Source organism: Podarcis liolepis, assembly GCF_965112155.1.
Source record: "Podarcis liolepis genome assembly, chromosome: 1".
Lineage (NCBI taxonomy): Eukaryota > Metazoa > Chordata > Lepidosauria > Squamata > Lacertidae > Podarcis > Podarcis liolepis.
In genome coordinates this window covers 13,042,081-13,064,782 of record NC_139554.1, presented here as the reverse complement: position 1 = coordinate 13,064,782, position 22,702 = coordinate 13,042,081, and the positions used below count along the sequence as shown (strand labels likewise).

Below are 22,702 nucleotides of genomic sequence, written 5' to 3'. Positions count from 1 at the left end.
ACTGTTACACAACTGCCAGTACCGCACAGCAGTACCTCGGGTTAAGTACTTAATTCGTTCCGGAGGTTCGTTCTTAACCTGAAACTGTTCTTAACCTGAAGCACCACTTTAGCTAATGGGGCCTCCTGCTGCCGCCGCTGCGCTGCCACGACACGATTTCTGTTCTCATCCTGAAGCAAAGTTCTTAACCCGAGGTACTATTTCTGGGTTAGCGGAGTCTGTAACCTGAAGCGTATGTAACCCGAGGTACCACTGTACTTGTAAATTCCCTTCTGCAACAACTTCCTGTGGGTGCAACAAGTGTCCTGCTTAGTGACTTTCACTTAGCACTATTATTAATTATTATTGTTATTTATTAAATTTGTATACCACCCTTCATTGTCAGATATCAGGGCGATTCACGGCAACTTCACAGCATTGGATGCAACCCCCTTTTCCTCTACCGCTTTTTAAGACGGACCCCATATTGTGAAGGAAATGTGGTGCAGTTGAATAGATCACTCACATAGCCTTAAGAATATATTGCCTTGCATGAAAAGCAGCAGCAGTGGTGGTTCCAGTGGTGGTGTATCAGCTTCCATTGGTGTTCAACTGATTGCATACCTGCCTTTGGAGAGATGTTCCCACACACCCCAAACCACTAACTTTGTAGCCGGACGCTAATATTGTGTACAGTTCTGTCCAGCTCACTTCAAATAGGATATTAATAAGTTGGAAAACATCTACATTGGCTGCCAGCATGTTTCCGAGCACAATTCAAAGTGTAGGTGCTGACCTTTAAAGCTGTAAATGGCCTCAGCTCTACATACTTGGAGGAGCGTCTCCACCGCCATCATCCAGCCCAGACACTGAAGTCCAGCTTTGAGGGCCTTCTGGTGGTTCCCTCACTAGAGGGCCAGTGTGGTGTAGTGGTTAAGAGCGGTAGTCACGTAATCTGGGTAACCGGGTTCGCGTCTCCGCTCCTCCACATGCAGCTGCTGGGTGACCTTGGGCTAGTCACACTTCTTTGAAGTCTCTCAGCCCCACTCACCTCACAGAGTGTTTGTTGTGGGGGAGGAAGGGAAAGGAGAATGTTAGCCCCTTTGAGACTCCTTAAAGGGAGTGAAAGGTGGGATATCAAATCCAAACTCTTCCAAACTCTTCTTCACTACAAGAAGTGAGGTTGCAGGGAACCAAGGCAGAGGGCCTTCTCGGTATTGGCACCCGCCCTGTGGAACGCCCTCCCACCAGATGTCAAGTAGATAAGACATCCGAAGGCAGCCCTGTATAGCATGGGAAGGCCAACTAAGGCCCGGGGGCCAGATCCGGCCCAATCACCTTCTAAATCTGGCCTGTGGATGGTCCAGGAATCAGCGTGTTTTTACATGAGTAGAATGTGTCCCTTTATTTAAAATGCATCTCTGGGTTATTTGTGGGGCATAGGAATTCGTTCACCCCCCCCCCCAATATAGTCCGGGGGGCCCCACAAGGTCTGAGGGACAGTGGACCGGCCCCCTGCTGTATAAGAACATTTTTAATGTTTAATGTTTAACTGTAGTTTCATAATTTACTGGAAGTCATCCAGAGCGGCTGGGGCTACCCAGTCAGATCAGCAGCATATAGATAAATTATTATTATTATTATTATTATTATTATTATTATTATTATTATTATTATTATTATTATGGCAACCAAAATGATCAAGGGGATGTAGTAACTCCCCTATGAAGGAAGGTTGCAACATTCGGGATTTTTTAGTTCAGAGAAAAGGCATAGAAGAGGTGACATTGTAGAAATCTATAAAATTATATGTGGCATGGGAAAAGTGGACAGAGAAAAGTGGACGCTTTCTGAAGGAGCGTCTCCACTCCCATCGTTCTGCCCGGACGCTGAGGTCCAGCGCCGAGGCCTTCTGGCGGTTCCCTCCTTGCGGGAAACAAAGCTACAGGGAACCAGGCAGAGGGCCTTCTTGGTAGTGGCACCCGCCCTGTGGAACTCCCTCCCATCAGATGTCAAAGCGATAAACAACAACCTAACATTCAGAAGTCATCTTAAGGCAGCCCTGTTCAGGGAAGTTTCTAATGTGTGACATTTTAGTGTATTTTTGGTCTCTGTGGAAGCCGCCCAGAGTGGCTGGGGAAACCCAGCCAGATGGGCAGGGTACAAATAATATATTATTATTATTATTTCTCCCTCTCTCACAACACTAGAACTCGTGGACAGATAAAACAAAGTGCTTCTTCACAGTGGTGAAGCTGCATGCTCCGCTACCGGGGGCGGAGAGTAGGTGGGGGCATGGCCAGCATCTCAGGTCGTGGCATGCATCTGGGGGCATGACGCACTACCCTCGGGGGTGTTGTGTGTGTTCTGGGGGCGTGACATGCCACCTGGGGGGGCATGGCACCCGGCGCGCGCAGGGGGTGGCACATGTCCGGGGGGGCCACCGCGATGGCACCCTACTGGAATAGTGGTGCCAGGGGCAGTGCACTCCCTCTACATCCCAGTTCCTCCGCCAGTGCTTCTTCACGCAATACAGAGTTAAACTATGGAACTCCCTGCCACAGGAGACAGTAATGGCTACCAACATGGCAAATTCATGGAGGAGAGGGCTATTGATGGATCCTAGCCATGATGGGATGCAGGTGGCGCTGTGGATTAAACCACAGAGCCTAGGACTTGCCGATCAGAAGGTCGGCGGTTCGAATCCCCACGACGGGGTGAGCTCCGGTTGCTCGGTCCCTGCTCCTGCCAACCTAGCAGTTTGAAAGCACGTCAAAGTGCAAGTAGATAAATAGGTACCGCTCCAGCGGGAAGGTAAACGGCGTTTCTGTGCGCTGCTCTGGTTTGCCAGAAGCGGCTTAGTCATGCTGGCCACATGACCCGGAAGCTGTACGGTGGCTCCCTCGGCCAATAAAGCGAGATGATGAGGGCCGCAACGCCAGAGTCAGCCACGACTGGACCTAATGGTCAGGGGTCCCTTTACCTTTACCTTTAGCCATGATGGCTGTGCTCTGCTTCCATGGTTGGAGGCAGCAATGCTTCTGAATATTAGTTGCTGGAAACCACAGGAGGGGAGAGGGCTCTTGCATGCAAAACCTGTTTGCTGGTTTCCCACAGGCAACTGTTCAGCCACTATGGGAACAGGATGTTGCACCAATTGGGCCATTGGCCTGACCCAGGCGGCCCTTCTTATGTTCTTAATCGGGTTGCAATGGGACATGATGTTTGTGGTTGTTTTACACGGCTCTGGATAATTGCACCTGACAAAGGGGAACCCCATCCTTCGCTCTTGCTGCAAAAGGAGGCTATACCCTATTATTTACCAAATGCGTCCAGAACATTAGAGCTGGAACGTTGAACAGAGGATCGGTTGACGCGTGGGAAGCCAGAGGAACAGTGGAAGCATCCCTCCTGATTAATTCATTATCAGCCCGTTTGGGGAGCCTGATACACCCGCTTCCAGTTACACCAGCACACTTTGCTGCCTGCCATTACACGATTTTGTTTTCAGATTGTACGCGATAAGGTTACTTCATTATTAATATATGCACAACCGCACGCATATATATACATAAATGTTGTATCTGTGCCGGAGCACACAGCCTCTGGAAGTGTTAATAGTTAAGATAAACTAAGTCCATTATCACTGGGAATGACTATTTCTATGACCCTATTTGCAATAAAACCAGATTCAATGATATGAGAAAATTGCTGGGTTTTGGAATAATTGAACCAGGCTGCATGAACCCGTACAAAGGCATCATTTACAAAGTACTTTGCTTGTCTCAAGTATTTATTCCTGCAGAAGGAAATGGGGGGAAGAAGAGTTCATATTGCTTATGCTGTTTTCCTGTGTTCATACTCTGTCTATATCTATCTACCTATCATCTATCTATCTATCTGTCTATCTATCTATCTATCTATCTATCTATCTATCATCATCATCATCATTATCTATCTATCTATCTATCATCTATCTATCTATCTATCTATCTATCTATCTATCTATCTATCTATCATCTACCTACCTACCTACCTACCTACCTACCTACCTACCTACCTATCATCTATCTATCTCTGTCTGTCTGTCTGTCTGTCTGTCTGTCTATCTATCTATCTATCTATCTATCTATCTATCTATCTATCCATCCACACACACACACACACACACACACACAACCTCTACTGTTAGACTTCTCATTTCCTTCCTTGGAAAGGGCAAGAGAGGAACTGTGAGCTTCTGTTGAATCACAACCCTCTTTAGAAGAGTTGGCAGTGATCGAGAAGACCTCTTGCTCACTCAACAACCTGCAAAGTGGTTTGCAGAACGTTATAAGTGCCTGTTCACGTACTATTCAGTTAAACAGTCAACATACATATGTACAGCTTGTATCGAAAATATCTTCTTGCCCTTATATACCCAAAGGATCGGTGCATTCTGCAGGAGAGAGCAACATGCAGATACCATCTGATCAGGAGCCCCATTCCACATGATGTCGAAACCAGGCACCTACCCTACAAATTTTCCCCTACGTATCAAACTGGTAACCCTCTTCGTAGTCTTTTCTGTGCCTCTCTAAACATGAAATATGAAGAAAGCCTCACCCAGCACTTTCTTGAACTAGATGGTCCTTTGGTCCAACAGACTCTGCTGGGCTTCTTTTGTTCTGTTGTCCACATCAAAGTAAGATTCAGCTGCCAGGCTGATCAACTTTCCTACATTGGTTGTAGAGAAACCATCATTGCCTTGGCCAATGGCAGCAAAATGTCTTGGGCCAGGAACTGAGCTCTAATGGTTTTCATACCCATCATCAATGTTTTTGATTGCCATGGCTTACTCCCCCTTCAGGTTTGCTTGAGAGCATCTCCGTGACCATGGGGCAGTGGCTGTGAAGAAGCTGCATGCTTTTGCTGGAGCAGGAAGGACATAAGTGCCCAGGTAACTGCTGCAAACTCTGTAATCGCATGTAATCGCACTTTGGGCAGGCCTGGTACCCAGCAGTTTTAGATAGCCCGTGGCTGCAGTGGTTAAAGGGCTGAACTAGGATTTATGAGCATAGGGTCATTGGCCTATCTAGTTTGGTATTGTTGGCCTATAGAGTCTATATGCGGAAGAACCCTACCTGAGAAGGTTGTGGTGAGGATCACAAGGGGAGGGGAAGAACTATGAACACCACCCTCAACTCCTTGAAGGAAAGGTCGGATATAACAATAACAGGGCCAGGCGATGCCAATGCCTGCCCTGTGACACGTACACCAAAGGTGCTGAATGGCTAATTCTGCAAGCCACCATTTTTAATTTCCCAGAATGCCCCTGATGGAGCGGTGTCCTGTGGCATCGTCCTGCCGCCGCCACCAAGCTGATGTAGGAGAGGGCCCAACAGAGACCACCTTGCCAAGGAAATAATAATAATAATAATAATAATAATAATAATAATAATAATAATAATAAACTTTTATTTATACCCCACCCTCCCCAGCCAGGGCTGGGCTCAGGGCAGCTAACACCAAATATAAATTACAATTAAACGTAATGGGGGGGTGGGACAATAACAAAAAAACAGTTAATTAAAATACGGCTTAAAATACAGCCTCATTTTAGTAGTAGCCCATAAATCAAGACCATAAAGGGAGGAAACACCAGGTATTCACCCAAGCCAGCTATCCATGCTGGTCCTACACGGGCCAGCAAAAAAACCAAGGGAAAATTTATAAACCAAATCCCACATGAAGCCAGTTCTGACTAAGAACCTAGGAAACTGCCTTATAGAGAGTCCATCTTGGTCTATCTCACTCAGTATTGTCTATACTGATTGGCAGGGGGTTCCTGGGACTTTATATGGAAGTCTTTCCAAGTCATATCTTGAGATGCTGGAGACTGAACCTGGGACCATTCAGATGCAGTGCATGTGCTCTGCCACTGAGCTTCCCCTGAGCACCTTGTGTGCACAACCCACTCAAAGCATCTCATTCTGCAGATGTTCAACAACTGGGCAGCTCCCAATCTATGCTTCCAGGTGCCATAAGAAAGCTGCAGAGATAGTGCAGGATAGTATGCGCCCCGGAAATGATCTCTTTCAGCTTCTGCCTTCTGGAAGAAGGTACAGGGTTATAAAGACTAGGACTAGCTGCCTGAGGAAAAGTTTCTATCCAAATGCGATTTTGGTTTTAAACACAGTGTAAGGTAGTGTCTATGGGAGTATATTGTATTTAATTATGGGGTATCAGAGTTTTTAGGGGGTTAACCAGGCTGGGATAGCTGGGATAGCAGGCTTGTTGGTCTGTGAATGTCTGATGTAGATTTTTTCAATTTTGTTGTTCTGTATGGGACAATGACAATAAAGATTATTGTATTGTATTGTATCGTATCATTTAGGTGGGTCTTATGCAGAAGAGCCTCCCGCTAGTGACTTGGCCAATCTGTGCTAACTGAGTTATGCGATCCTTGCAGAAGCCATGAACCAGCAAAGTTCCCAAGACTTTCGGAAGTTCCACACGTGTCCATTTTTTGCAGCATGAAGGCGTTCCTGCAGATTCTCCAATGCACTGTGAAAGAAAGGTAAGATGGATTCTTGAAATACCTCTCCAAGCTGTTGCTGCCAGTGTGTTCACAGCCCACAGAAGCACTGAGCATTCTCTGGTGGCAAGAGATGGACCTGTGCTGCTATCACTACGTCCGAGGGCAGGAATTGGCTGAGATTGGCTCAGTTGCAGTGATGTGGGGCTCTAGAGTTAGGGACTTGGAGAACCTCTTATTTGAATTTCCAAGTTACATGAACTGTTTCTTAAATGCAGGAGTGGATCTACACACAGAAAACACACACGCTATAAATGAGTCAGATATTAAATCGCTATAACGAAAGAACAAAACCACTATGTAAAATCGCATAGTTTTTTTTTTTTACTCTCCACCGCCATCTGGTGTTGCATGTTTATAACTCATCCAAAACACTGTTTTTTTGACTAATGTAGCTGAGTCCAAAGTGCTAGTATGTAATGGACTAGTTTTGCATTGTTTATAATTTTTAGTTTTAAATTCTTGTAATTTGCCCTGAGACCTCATGGTGTTGGGAAGACATGTGAAATTTCAATAACATTCTCATACCCTCCAACGCTTTGAAGCCAAAATCTGGGACGCCGTCTTCCCAGATGCCATCTTTCCATTTTTTTAAATTGCAAGAGCACGGCAGCCATTTTGGTTGTTGCAATTTCGCGAGATTTCACGTTGTGTCCCCCCCCAAAAAAACCCTTCCTTTGTGTGTGGGAGAATCATGCCACGAAATCACACGAGATCACATCAACCAAAATAGGCTCTGTTCTCTCATGATAAAAAAAGGGATGTCACAGTTTTTCTGGGACACTTGCAGGGTATGCATTCTAGAAACACTGAGCAAATGGCACTTAGGCCTAGGCCTATATATATCTATATATCTATATCTATCTATCTATCTATCTATCTATCTATCTATCTATCTATCTATCATCTATCTATCATCTATCTATCATCTATCTATCTCTATCTATCTATCTATCTATCTATCTATCTATCTATCTAGTTGCAAAGGGGCTGCGGCCTACAAACATCCTTACAGAACTTCCAAAATTACAGACAAAGCTTCCATTGTTGTGCAGCTTATAGTGACCCAGTAACAACTTTGTCCGTGTAGCTATTCCTGAGGCATTCATAACTTGGCAGTTTTATGGTAATCGAAAGCAGCATTAGACTTCTCCATCTCACCCAGCAATAAAGATGCTTCATATCTGAAAGGCTTTTATAGGGCTTTCATCCTGGTCTTAGGAAGAACACAAAGGCAAGGGGGTCGACAAATAGCCCTAGGAAAACAAAAGAATCTGCGCTTGCATGTGCTATTGACGTGGCAGGAACAATAATAATAAAAAACATATTTCAGCAATCATCACCGAGCCATCTTGACTGAAAGATGTATGTTTAATGACAGCAGATCCCCAGAGTTTTACCAAAGACTTTTAAAGCAAATCCTCCGCAACAGTAAATCATGTCTCTTCCCAACTAAAATTCCATCAATAGTTTTACTGAAATATCTGTAGGAAATCCTAATGTTCAAATCCCGCTTTATTACTGTAATAATGGACCTAATTTGTAAAACAGATAAAATGTGGCCTTAACGATATTGGCATGGGAGAGATATACAATCCCTTCCCAGCTAGGTTGTTTTCTGGCTATTTTCGGGTTGCTTTTTTCCAAAAAGTAAAAATCAGAGCACCCCGAAAGTTGTTGAGCTTTTATGAAAATGAAAAGAAGGGGGAAAAAGCAGCCCACGATTTGACTTGTCTAAGTTCCAGGACAAGGCACCACCTTTCGGAAATTCCCCCGGACACCAATTCCGCCTTTGAAATCCAGAAGTATGGCAGCCCTGGGCTATTTTAATTCCTAGAGAAAAACGAGGACAAAGGAATGAGGGCAACCATTCTATGAGAGAGAGAGAGAGAAAACGCACTGTTGAAAATAGAATAAGGGTCCACATGGTGGGAGAACACTTGTTTTGCATGCTCTCCAACATTTTTGTCCCTCAAACTGGGACATCAGCAAAGTTGTGCCAGAGCACCTTCTGGTTAGTCACTCTGGCATGAGTCAGAAGGGTCTAGAAAGCGATCTGACTCACATCATCAGGATTGTGCCAGAGTGCCTTCTGGTCTGGTGGTCTGGCCTGATCCTGCTGACTCACACCAGAATGAGCATCTTTTGGACCAAACAACAGGATGTTCCGGGATGCAAACAGAAGCCGGGATTGACTTCTCTGATTCCGGGATGTCCCACTTAAAACGGGACAGTTAGCAGGTATGAAAAGGTCCCAGGTTAAATCCCTGGCATCTCTAGTTAGGGCTGGAAATGTTCCCTAACCAATACCATGGAGAGGTGCTGCCAGTCAGTGTAAACAAATAGTGAGCTGGGTGGGCCGATGCTCTGATGCTGTATAAGGCAGCTTCCTGTGTTTGAGCCGAGCTGCGATCTCTCAGAAGACATTTTTCAGAGAACACCTGAGATTTTTCTTTCTCGTCTTCCACATTCACTAGAAAAAGGAGGCCTAGGCTACTAGGCACGATGGCTATGTTCTGCCTCCAAGGTCAGGGACAGCATGCCTCTGAATGCCAGCTTTTGTGAATCACAAGTGGGGAGAGTGATGCTGCAATCAGGTCCTGCTTTTTGACTTCTCATAGGCATCTGGTCGGCCACTGTGAGAACAGGATGCTGGACTAAATGGGTCATTGGCCTGGTCCAGCAAGTTCTTTTTTTGTCCTTATGGGGTGGGTTTGGGTGTTTATGTATTCATTGGTGGAAGCGAGGTTGCCGTTGGAGCTCAGCTGAAACATGGAGTTGAGGTTCATGAATGTGGTCATTCCTGCTCCCCAGAAATAGCCACCCATGACAATGTTGCATGGGGGGCGTGAAAGTGTTTGGTGGGCAGCGGGAAGAATGTGTTCACCTACTGCTGAGACTAATAATAATAATAATAATAATAATAATAATAATAATAATAATATATGCATACATTCTCCCCCACCATTGAGGATGAGAGCAAAGTATTTCATTTGCCCTCACAAGATGTCACCACATGCTCCATGTTCATTGGCTGTCTGGTCATCGTAATCACTACGCCATCCCTGAATGGCTGGGATCACAGAATGAATGTGAAAGAATGTTTAACTAAGAAGATAGCTCAGTTGGTTAGAGTGTGGTGCCATTAATGCCAAGGTTGCAAGTTTGATCCCTGTATGGGACAGCTGCATATTTGGTTGGACTAGATCAGGCATGGCCAAACATGGCCCTCCAGCTGTTTTGGGACTACAACTCCCATCATCCCTAGCTAACAAGACCAGTGGTCAGGGATGGTGGGAATTGTAGTCCCAAAACAGCTGGAGGGCCAAGTTTGGCCATGCCTGGACCAGATGATCCTCAAGGTCCCTTCCAACGCTGCAATTCTGTGATTGTAAGAGAGCGGATTGGTGCTGAAGCAGCATACCTAAATAGTCACAAAACCTTTCCCATAAATGGTAAGTTGAGGAATGCTGCCCCCTCAGAAACAGACATTTTGCCCCAGTAAAAAGATGGGTTTAATAATTCAATGCAGCTCTGGTCGTCGTCTGTGTGCATAGATAGATATAGATATTGTTTTTCTTTTTAGACTCACTACACCAAAAGCCCTCCTTCCATATTGAGGAAGAGATCATCCGTGAACAAAGCTCTCAGTCAGAAGCAAAAAGTAGGGAGAAGAGTTCGTTTCCAGGAACCAGAAGAAATTATTGGACGTGTTCATGGTATGCTTGATATATGACACTAACAGCTCAAAGCTGGTCTCTCTCTCATACCCTCTCCCTTTGAGGTTTTATTTGCAAGCTCCAACCCTCTGTTTACCCCAGAACTGTCACTGGGGCCTTTTCATTGTACCTGGAGCCACGTTGAAGACCCTCTGGAGACTTCCAGAGGCATGGTTGACTGGCATAGAAACTAATTATAAGAAATCAGTTGCTGGATTGGACAAGGTATAAATAGAGGCTGAGAAGAAGAGCACTCTGGGAAGGCAGATGCACGTCAAGGCTCCATTGGCTTGTGTGGAGGCCACACAAACCCAAAAAGCCTGATCTAATTTCACAAATATTGACCTGGTTTCATATTCTTCTGTTTATGCTGCCAGAGTTAAGCGTGAAACGCACAGAGACAGAATCTGCAGGAGTGTGCTTCTGTAAGCCATGGAACCATAGCCTTGGGAAGGGACCTTGGTGTCATCCAGTCCAAGGAAGTTAGTACGACAATTTGCCTGATAGAGATGATGTGAAGCACTTTCTTTCGCTTTGGCAATCACTCGTAGCCAAGTAAGATTGTCTTCCATAAACTCGGTTTTAACAGTCGGTCCGTAAGTGACTGTGGAAGCCAATTCTGGATCCACATGTCCTTCCACAGTGGGGACATAGGTTTATGGGTGGGAGTTGATCATGGTGAGGGTTTGCCAAACATGCCTTCCTCTTAGCATGTTTCTCCCTTTCGTCTTGAGTTTGAGCATCTTTAAAGTCCATGACACTTGGACTTTAAGGCTGTTCTCCAATTGGAGCGCTCGCAGACCAGTTGTCTTTTTTTTTTTTTATAAAATTTTTATTGGTTTTACAAAATTTTTAAGAAAAACAGACGAACACTAAAAATAACAAACATACACGTATAGTTTCAAACATATTTTCATAAACCTCTTTTCTTGGACTTCCCCATACCCCCCCCTCTCTGCATCCCAATGTCCATAGTTCAACTAGCAACTCCCAATTGTTACTTTCCAGTCTCTATCATCTTAGTCCTCTTTTATAGTCTAACCTTATATCCCTGTACCCCTTTGTTTCTGAAAACCACGACATTTTAGCATTCATTAAGTTTATAGTAGTCCTTAAGATAGCTTTTAAATTTTCTCCATTCTTCTTCCACCGTCTCTTTTCGTTGGTCACGGATTCTGCCTGTCATCTCGGCCAGTGTCATATAGTCCATCACTTTCATCTGCCATTCTTCCAAAGTGGGTAAATCTTGTGTCTTCCAATACTTTGCGATGAGTATTCTTGCTGCTGTTGTGGCATACATGAAAAAAGCTCTATCTTTCTTTGTCACCAGTTGGCCGACAATGCCCAAGAGAAAGGCCTCTGGTTTTTTAGGAAAGGTACATTTAAGTACCTTTTTCATTTCATTATAGATCATTTCCCAGAAGGCCTTAATCTTCGGGCATGTCCACCAAAGGTGATAAAAGGTACCTTCAGTCTCTTTACACTTCCAACATTTGTTATCGGGCAAATGATAGATTTTTGCTAGCTTGACTGGGGTCATGTACCACCTGTATACCATTTTCATAATGTTTTCCTTTAAGGCATTACATGCCGTAAATTTTATACCGGTGTTCCATAACCATTCCCAGTCAGCTGACATGATGTTATGTCCAACATCCTGAGCCCACTTAATCATAGCCGATTTAACTGTTTCATCCTGTGTGTTCCATTTCAACAACAAGTTGTACATTCTAGATAAATTCTTAGTATTGGGTTCTAACAGTTCGGTTTCTAATTTTGATTTTTCCACCTGGAAACCGACTTTCCTGTCCTGTTTAAAAAATTCCATTATTTGGCGATATTGGAACCAATTTTCTACTTTATGCTTCAATTTCTCCTGACTTTGTAGTTTGAACTTATCTCCATCCTGTTCTAAAATTTCCCAATACTTCGGCCATCCGACCTCCATATTGAGTTTCTTCACTGCTTTAGCCTCCACTGGTGACACCCATCTAGGGGTTTTGTTTTCCAATAGGTCTTTATATCTTATCCAAACATTAAACAATGCTTTTCTGACAATGTGATTTTTAAAGGCACTGTTAACTTTATCATACCAAAGATATGCATGCCAACCAAAAGCGTTATTGAAACCTTCCAGATCCAAGATGTCCGTGTTCTCGAGGAGCATCCATTCTTTGAGCCAGCAAAAAGCTGCTGCCTCATAGTACAGTTTTAGGTCCGGCAGGGCAAAACCCCCTCTTTCTTTAGCATCTGTCAATATTTTAAATTTAATTCGGGGCTTTTTGCCCTGCCAGACAAATTTCGAAATGTCTTTGTGCCACCTCTTAAAACATTCCATCTTATCAATAATCTGCAAGGTCTGAAACAGAAATAACATTCTAGGCAATACATTCATTTTAATTACTGCAATTCGGCCTAACATTGACAGTTTCAAATTTGACCATATTTCTAAATCTTTTTTGATTTCTGACCAACATTTTTCATAGTTGTCCTTATACAAATTCTGATTCTTAGATGTTAAGTAAACCCCTAGGTATTTGACCTTCTTGACCACAGTCAAACCTGTTTCCTCTTGAAATTTCTCCTTTTCCATATCTGTTAGGTTTTTCCCTAAAACTTTGGTTTTTTGCTTGTTCAACTTAAATCCAGCTACCTGGCCAAACTGTTGTATTATTTCTAATACCTTTTTCGTGCTAGTGTTTGGCTCTTGCAAAGTCAATACTAGGTCATCTGCGAACGCTCTTAACTTATAATGTTTAGCTCCGACCTGCACACCTTTGACCTGCTGGTCATTTCTTATCATGTTCAGCAACACCTCCAGAACTGAAATAAAAAGTAATGGGGAAATCGGGCACCCCTGTCGTGTTCCTTTTTCTATCTTAAGTTCCTCAGTCACAACATTGTTTACAATCAATTTAGCTTTTTGTTCAGAATATATTGCAGCCATACCATTCTCAAAACCCCGGCCTACCCCCATCCCATGAAGATTCTTCTTCATAAAACTCCAAGAAATATTGTCAAAGGCTTTCTCCGCATCCACAAAGATCAATACTGCTTTAGTGTTTATATTCACCTCTAGCTTTTCCAGAATGTCTATTACATTCCTTACATTGTCTGCCAGGTGTCTTTTAGGGAGAAAGCCTGCTTGGTCCTTGTGAATCTTCTCCATCAAAACTCTTTTAAATCTTTTTGCCAAAATGTCTGCAAAAATTTTGTAATCCACATTAAGGAGTGATATTGGGCGGTAGTTCTTGAGTTGGGTCTTTTCAGTCTCTGACTTTGGTATGAGTGAAATATATGCCTCTTTCCACGATTCAGGCGCCCTTTTTCCCTCAAGAATCTCATTACACACTTCTCTTAATGGTTGAGTCAACCATTCCTTCAACGATTTGTAGTATCTAGAAGTCAGTCCATCTGGTCCTGGAGATTTGCCCAATTGCATATTCTGAATGGCAGCCTCTATCTCTTGTTCTGAGATTCTCTGGTTCAAATCCATCTTACTTTGATGAGAGATTTTTTGTAATCCATATTTTCCAAGGAATTTATCTATATCTTCTTCATTTTGCGGGCCTTGAGTGTAGAGTTTTTTGAAATAACTTAGGAAGCAGTTTCTAATTTCATTAGGTTTAGATATATTCTTTCCATCCACCTCTAGGCTTGTAACTGTATTTAGTTTCTGCCTTTTCTTCAGTTGCCATGCCAGAAGTTTGCCACATTTATTTGCTGATTCAAAGGTCTTTTGCTTCATTTGCTTTATCTTCCATTCAATCTCTTGGTTCATCAATTCCATATATTGTGTTTGATATAGTTTGATTTCTCTTAGAATGTCCTGAGATTTTGGTTTTGTTCTTAATTTTCTCTCTCCTTCCTTTATCAGACCAGTTGTCGGTGTTTATACTTCATTTTCTTAGGTTTGCCTTGAGAGAGTCTTTAAACCTCATTTGTTGACCACCAGCATTACGCTTTCTGTTTTTAAGTTGGGAATAGAGTAGTTGCTTTGGAAGACGATAATCAGGCATCCGCACAACATGTCCAACAAAGTTGATGTTGAAGAATCATTGCTTTGACACTGGTGATCTTTGCTTCTTCCAGTACACTGCCATTAGTTTGCCTGTCTTCCCAAGTGATGTGTAATCATTTTTGGAGACACCGTTGATGGAATCTTTCGAGGGAATGGAGATGGTGTTTATAAGTGGTCCATGTTTCTCAAGCATACAGTCAGCTAAGCACTACAGCACACCTCAACATTACGACTGGGAAGGGCCATAGCTCAGTGATAGAGCATCTGACTTGCATGCAGATGATCATAGGCTCAATCCCCAGAATCTACAGGAAGGCTGGGAATGCCTTCTGCCTGGAACCCTGGAAAGCCATTGCCAGTCAGTGTAGACCAGGGGTCGGCAAGGCTTACCGGCTATGGGCCGAATCACTCCCACGGAGATTGTCTGTGGGCTGGACCAGTGCAGCACGACACCAGAAATCGTACCTTGCATGTCTGCGGTGCCAGAAATCACTTCTGCACATGCCCAGACACCAGAAATCGTGCCTGCACAGAAGTGATTTTCAGCATGTGGGCATGCGCAGAAGTAATTTTCGGCATATGTGCATGCGCAGATGCGATTTCCGCTTGGTGAGTCCCCGCGCAGCGCTGTGTCTTCGTGGGCTGCATCCAGTCCATGGGTTGCTGACTCCTGGTGTAGACAATACTCAGCTATATGGACTAACGGGATTGACGCGGTAAGGCAGCTTCCTATGTAGTGACAGAGCTGAGTTCAGTAGTTCCCAGCAGCAGTCATCACGCTTAGGACTGCGGCTTTTCTACCCACATTTTGCCTTCTATCATTTACACCAGCAGTTATAGAGCTATTTTGAGCCCTATGTCCAAAATGGAAAACTCACACCTGAAATGTTTTGGTAAGACAGGGAGGGGAGTGGGGAACAGGGTAAGGAATCCTCATTTTTTGGCTGCCAGCTCCTCCACTTGTGTGCTTCAGCGCAAACGGTCTTTGACAAATGTGATTTTGCTGTGCGTCAACACACACGCCATCAATAAGGCTCAGCTACGGATTGGGAAATGAAAACTTTCTGGCACCAAAGACATTTTTCCATTTGCAGTACATTTCTTCCTAAATCTCAACTTGTGTGGGGGTTTTTTATTTTTTTATCAACAAATGCCATTCCAAAACACTGTTGGATGATAGATCCACAATGTAATAAGAGTTGCTTTTTTAAAAAAAGGGAAGCTTATTCCCCTCACTCCCACCCACATCCTAGCATTTTATTGTGTTACATTTTCTTTTGGGAAATAATACAGAGGACTGGTTCCAAAGTCCTTGTTTTCTTGCAATGGGCTATATTTCTGCAACAAGAGCAAACCCATCGACATTGCCATTCATCTTTGAGATGAAATGAACATTTACCCAAAGTATTCTCTGCTCAAGACATTCAATAAAACTCCTATCTTTCCAGTCGCCGGGTATGATTATTGTCAGGGAACTGCCATTGGAGCCAAGAGTGGAGGTAAGGCTCCCTGACCATGCAGGAGAAGGGACCAGTAGAGGGAGAGAGAACACTCCCTTTGGGGAAGGTAATCAGTGTGACACCGGGGAGGAAGCTGATCAGGGAAGGACTTCGGAGAGAGGGCTCCAAGACTCTTCCACAGAGACCAGCGGGGAGAGTCCAGGACCTCCGCTGGCTACGCCTACTCTGCGCAGAAAGCTTCCACACAGGGAGGCTAGGCGGAGACTGGGCGTCAAGGAATTTTTATGTTGGAAGAAGTTCAGGAAACACCCACTGACGGATTCTGCCAGTGACTGACACAGCCATGGAGAAAGGGCTGTCCAGCCAGGGAAAGGTTTAGCCAGGCAACGTTGCCTAGAGCTTCAGCATCCTTTACGCACGAGCAACCCCAATTCCCATTACAATTATGTTTTAAAATCCTGAAATAGAGCTTTAAGATAACTACCACAAATGCATAATCTAGGATCTGAGGAATTAAATCATGTAATCTCTTTGGAGGGGAAAGGGGGGGGGGGGTTCTCAGTTCTCTGAATGCCAGTATCCTTGCAAAATTTTCAATTCATGTTTTCCTGCATTTCCAGTTGCAGCTGCTGTTGGTATTTTAGCATGGGGGGGCCGGGGGCTGCATAGGCAAGAAAATGCTATAAAAATTGTGCTGGTAGCACAGAGGGAGGGAGAGAATAGGTCAAAGTGGGTTACAAATGGCCACTTTTTTGATCGGTTACATTGGGGGCAGGGGGCACTTTTTACAGCTTGATACTCCTGGACCCCCATGAACTTGCAGTCAGTCCTATCCTACATGGGAGAAACACTTTGATATGATGGACACAATTGGGATTTTTTTCCCCTAAAAATGATGCTTTGCAAAGACCTGTGGGTGTTTGTACAAGATGTTCCAATGAAAAAGAACATGGTTTCAGCGTCCCTACAGCACCAAAGAGCCCTCTCACCCCTATAAACTCTCAGAATGCTTTCCATTTGCAGCTATAAATACTATGACATTATTATCTGCTCCCTGTAATGTTTGCAGAAAGTTCCATTTCCTTGTTTCACCTGCCATGGCTCTTCGTGCGTGCGTGTGTGTGTGTGTTCTGTCTCATCACGAAGCTTCAACAGAGACGGGAGAATGTTTATCTGAGAACAGATCCCAACACACGTGTTGGAATTTCCCCTTTCACAACAGACTGTTCCGTTTAGTGGCACATCTGCTGATTGTCATCAGGGACAAGCTGCATGTTAACTCAGCAAACTCACAGTCTGAATCCCACAGCTGCTGAGTTAATGATGGAGACGGCCGGGGGGGGGGGGCAGAAGAAGACAGGAAAAGGGAGGGTGGTGGGTAGAAAGAGAAGAGGCTTAATAATAAGTGCCAACTCCCTGGGGCCCTGGGTGCCTGAACACCCACAAAATTCCCCATGAAGGGGCTGGGCATGCACAAATTTTGGTGCCAGGGCCATGTATGCTGCATGGTACCCATGGCCCAGGGCATCCACAGTTGTGGGGGCCAAGCTGGCACTTCTGGGCTTAATCCTTCCTACACCCATCTATTCTCCTCTTGCAGGACTATTTTTTCTTCCCAGGGGGGCTCACTTTTGGCTAGGGATAATTTGATACATTGCACACACACAAAAAGAAGAAGAGAAAAGCAATTGGTTTCAGTTTTACAAACTGATATCAGGGTGAGGTTCTAAACATCTTTACCAAAATGTAGCTTCTCTGCTGGTAATCACATACAGTGGTACCTCGGAAGTCGAACGGAATCCATTCCGGAAGTCCGTTTGACTTCCAAAATGTTCGGAAACCAAAGCACAGCTTCTGATTGGCTGCAGAAAGCTCCTGCAACAAATCAAAAGCCGCAGGAACCCCGTCGGACGTTCAGGTTCCAAAGAACATTCACAAACTGCAACACTCACTTCTGGGTTTGCGGCGTTCAGGAACCAAAACGTCCAAGTACAAAGGTGTTTGGGATCCATGGTATGACTGTACTGTCTCTTTTTCTCCTGACTATGTACAACTGACTGTGTACAGCACTGTGTTGCAAGCAACCTCATTTACATTTACAAAGACTGGCAAGGCACTCAGATTACATCTCTTCCCACTGTCTTAAGGTTTAACTCATGACAAGTCAGGAGAGAGGTCCTGAGCTGAGTTAATACACCCTATGGAAAAGTAATGGCTATATGTCTAAGGCTTTCTTTTACAACAACATGCAATTAAAAGACAATGCAATTAAAAGACAATGCAATTAAAAATAATATTTTATGTAAATTAAACTTATAGCTTCAACACTCTTAGATTCATTGTTGCTTCTTGAGGCTCAGGTAGCCTTTGTACCGCAGAGTGCCTTCCATCAGCTTTGACTGGTGGTCCAGTGACGCCCCTATCTGGACAAGGAGGGCCTAACATCTGTTGTCTCTGCTCTGGTAACCTCTAGGCTAGATGACTGCAACGTATTCTATGTGGGGCTGCCTCAGAAGATTGTTCAGAAACTTCAGTTGGTGCATAATTGGGTGGCCAGGTTGCTCACCAGGGTAAAACGGTTTGAGCATCTTACATGAATCCTGACCTAACTTCACTTGCTGCCAATTAGTCTCTGAGCCAAATTCAAAGTGCTGGCTTTGACCTATTAAGCTCTGAACAGCTCAGGACTGCAATACCTCAAGGATTGCTTCTCCTCATAAGAACTGACCCAGACCCTGCAATATCATCTATGGCCCTTAGTTGTGTGCCCTCTCCATGAGAGGGGATGCGAGTGGTGCTGTGGGTTAAACCACAGAGCCTAGGACTTGCCAATCAGAAGGTCGGTGGTTCGAATCCCCGCGACGGGGTGAGCTCCCGTTGCTCGGTCCCTGCTCCTGCCCACCTAGCAGTTCGAAAGCACATCAAAGTGCAAGTAGATAAATAGGTACCACTCTGGCAGGAAGGTAAACGGCGTTTCCGTGCGCTGCTCTGGTTCGCCAGAAGCGGCTTAGTCATGCTGGCCACTTGACCCGGAAGCTGTACACCGGCTCCCTCGGCCAATAAAGCGAGATGAGCGCCGCAACCCCAGAGTCGGCCAGGGGTCCCTTTACCTTTACCTACCTCCATGAGAGGTCTGGAGGGCAGCAACATGAGAAGGGGCCTTTTCTGTGGTGGCTCCCTGATTGTTGAATGCTCTCCCCAGGGAGGCTCGCCTGTCACCTTTATTACATATATTTAGGCACTAGGCAAGAACCTTCCTCTATAACCAGTCCTTTAGTTTTCTCTGATGAACATAGGGACATCCTAAGGAGAAGCAGGACATTCTGGGATCAAACCATAAACCAGGATGTCTTCTATAAATCCGGGGCTGTCTGTAGAAAATAGGGACACTTGAAGGGTCTGCATCTAGTCCAACCCCTTGCAATGCAGGAATCTTAGCTAAAGCTATGGCCTTTTAAATGTGTTTTGGGGAGGGGGGGTATTGGTTTGTTTTTGTATTTTGTGTTCTCGTTTTCTATCTTTCTGCTGTAAATCACTCTGGGACCTTCAGACAAAGGGCAGTAAATAATAATAATAATAATAATAATAATAATAATAATAATAATAATAATAATAATTGCATGTGTTCCTCCACCCACTTATGACTCCAAAAATTCCACCCGGACTCCATTTTAGACGGACGAATCTGGACATATGACTGCCCTCCCCAACCTGATGTGTAGGAAGAAAGTGAAATCAGCTTGAACCAGCTTTAATTATTTTCTCAGTGAAAATCCAGCTCATTATTTTTGCAAGTGAGCCATGTAAAATCTGCATTTGCCTTTTAACTGAGCAATTTCCAACCTGCAGCTAGGTCCTCTACTGAATTTGCCCTTTTTTATTAGTCCAAAGAGGTTCCTTCTTTGCAGTGCTAATAATACATCCCTTTCATTCTGTTTTCTATCTAGACATTTCCTGCTGTGACTACATAGTTGGTAAGTTGAAATCTCTAACATGTTCACCGTGGGCCATTTGTGGAACTGACTGATGATGGCTCGCTGCTTGGATTATTAATAGCCTAGGTTTGCAAAAGGAATAAAACATTAGCTGAGAGTAGCAATTCACATTAGGTCTCCTTCGACATACTTCATCTACAATATGGGGGTGATAATAGTGAGCTCCTTTACACTGCTGTTTTAAAAAGCACAGCTAGGGGGGCTTGCTTTAAAAGAGGACTGGACAAAATTGGGGAGGATAGAGTTATCAATGGCTACTAGCAATGAGGTCTGTGCTCCAAAGTCAGAGGCAGCAATATTTGGGAATACCAGTTGCTGGAAACCACAGGAGGGGAGAATGATCTTGTGCTCAAGTCCTGCTTGTCCGTTTTCCATGAACTTCTGTTTGGCCACTGTGAGAATGCTGGTCTAGATGGCGCACTGGACTGATTCAACAGGCTCATTTTAAGTTTTTAACCTCCAGACAGCAAGCTAATCTCTCTCTATATCTATCTATCTATCTATCATCTATCTATCTATCTGTCTGTCTGTCTGTCTGTCTGTCTATCTATATAATTTTATTTGTTTTTTTAAACATATCATTTTCAACAATAGTAAAACATAGTTTTACATCTTATTCAAATTTTTTACTTCCATCAATCCTGTCTGAAAATATTCCAATCTAATCTCTCAGTATGCATTTCTTATCTTCCCTGTCACATTTCAAACTCATAACCAATATCTCTATCTTTTTCTACTTTGTAACACTTCGTATATTTCTCCTTACAAAACTTCTTGTAGTCCTACTAGCGTAATTTGTTGATTACAGTTGCTCTTCAAATAATTCATATACTTCTTCCAATTTTCTGTAAATCTCTGGTCCTGCAGGTTTCAAATCCTTCCTGTCATTTTGTCCAATTCTGCATAGTCCATTAATTTCATCTGCCATTCTTCTTTCGTTGGAATTTCTTCTTGTTTCCATTTTTTTCTTTTTTAAAAAATATTTTTTATTAACTGACCAATCAAATCAAATCACATCACATAAATTCCGAATTACAAAGCCGAATTTTCCACCACACTCCTTGGCAGCAAATTCCACTGTCGAACAGCTCTTACTGTCAGGAAGTTCTTCCTAATGTTTAGGTGGAATCTTCTTTCTTGTAGTTTGGATCCATTGCTCCGTGTCCGCTTCTCTGGAGCAGCAGAAAACAACCTTTCTCCCTCCTCTATGTGACATCCTTTTATATATTTGAACATGGCTATCATATCACCCGTTAAACTCCTGCTCCAGGCTAAACATGCCCAGCTCCCTTAGCCGTTCCTCATAAGGCATCGTTTCCAGGCCTTTGACCATTTTGGTTGCCCTCCTCTGGACACGTTCCAGTTTGTCAGTGTCCTTCTTGAACTGTGGTGCCCAGAACTGGACACAGTACTCCAGGTGAGGTCTGACCAGAGCAGAATACAGACCTCACCTGGAGTACTGTGTCCAGTTCTGGGCACCACAGTTCAAGAAGGACATTCCACTATCTTCTTCTATACATTCCACTATCTTCTTAAAACATGCTTTGGTTAGAAAATTTATCTCCACACAGTCTTAAATCCACAGCTTAAGTCATTTCTGACTTGTGGGGGGTGGGATTCTTGTTTAATCACATAGAGGAAAGAAAGGAAAGTTCTTTTCCCCCTCCCCCATCCAGTCCCTTTGCCATACCAAGTCTTGGCGTATCTTCTGATGATTTATTCTTGTTCCTCCGACTCGTCTTGTTTATCAGAGATCTCTTCAGTTAGCAGTCTTTACTCCCCCTCCTTCCTTGAAATATGTGCATTTGCTTCATCCTAATTGTTTCTTTTGAAGTTCTTGCAGCTAGTGGCGCGGATCAGAGACAGCGTCCTGGAGCGCTGAGATCCCACAGGAAGGCATTCTGCCTAGTGCCCCCATCCCCACAAATTCGGGGGTGGTATAGGGCACAGCAGGCAAGGGCAGCCCCCCCCCACAACCTTGGGAGAGTAGGGAGGCTATTTACTCCCATCACAGCCTCCTAATTACCTCATGTGGGTCGGAGAGATGTTATTGTCAGCCATCTTCCGATGCGCCCCTAGTGGCCCCTCTTGTTTCCATTTCTGGGCTAACAATACTCTTGCCGCAGTTGTTGCATATAAAAACAATTTAACATCTTACCTATTAATGTCCTGACCTCTAATACCAAGTAAAAATGCTTCTGTTTTTTTAAAAAAATGTATATTTCAACATCTTTTTCATATCATTATATATCATTTCCCAGAAGTTCTTTACTTTTTTACATTCCCACCACATATGATAAAATGTTCCTTCTTTTTCTTTACATTTCCAACATTTATTATTTGTCTTATACATTTAGCTAATTTCACTGGTGTGATATACCATCTGACAGCAAGCTGATCTCAGGCCATACTGGGTTGGTCCAATTTGGCCCATGAGGCCATTTCCCCCCAACCACAACCACCTGTCAAGCAGCTGATATCACTTCTGTTGCCCTCCAAATGTTGCTGGACTACAACTCCCAGCATCCCTGTCCACTGGTCATTGTCAGGAGCAAGCCGGCAGTAAATCACACTGTGCAAGTTGAAGTTAAGTCTTTATTAGCAAGAACATGATCTGCACAGACTTGGCAGAGTGTCGGGCCCAATGAACACAACAGTTCACCCCCAGTAGGTCTTGCCCCATGGATCAGTTGCCGAGACTAAAAGTCCCTGCCTCTCCAGGGTTTTCCCCAAGCAATCAGAGACTGTGCCTGTGTGAACCAGCCTCTCCTCCTCCCTTTTCATGCCTCTTCTGGTTCTGGGTGACAAGCTGGGAGGGGAGCTTGTTGTAGCAGGAGGGGGAGACCCTTGTGACTCTTCACCAGCCTGACTCAACTCTGCCTCTTGTCCTTCTGCCTCTGATTCTGGGCTTCCCTCTGCCACGGGCTCTCCCAGTTCACGAACCCCTCTTC

At 44.1% G+C, this 22,702-nt stretch overlaps 1 protein-coding gene across 8 annotated transcripts in view; it reads left to right on the top strand.

Moving 5' to 3' along the window:
- The window catches only part of LOC310714795 (nutritionally-regulated adipose and cardiac enriched protein homolog), a 42,118-nt gene that overhangs the window by 4,878 nt on the left and 14,538 nt on the right, over positions 1 to 22,702 (top strand). For 3 of the 8 annotated variants that reach the window (XM_083520436.1, XM_083520434.1, XM_083520433.1), the window contains 4 exons: positions 4,829 to 4,918; positions 6,356 to 6,538; positions 10,143 to 10,275; positions 19,704 to 19,730. In XM_083520436.1, coding sequence (XP_083376562.1) covers positions 6,521 to 6,538; positions 10,143 to 10,275; positions 19,704 to 19,730 — 178 coding nt within the window. In that variant the 5' untranslated portion in view covers positions 4,829 to 4,918; positions 6,356 to 6,520. Of the gene's footprint in view, positions 1 to 4,414; positions 4,524 to 4,828; positions 4,919 to 6,355; positions 6,539 to 10,142; positions 10,276 to 19,703; positions 19,731 to 22,702 lie in introns of those variants that run through there. The other 5 variants (XM_083520440.1, XM_083520435.1, XM_083520439.1 and 2 more) reach the window with 4 other exon arrangements.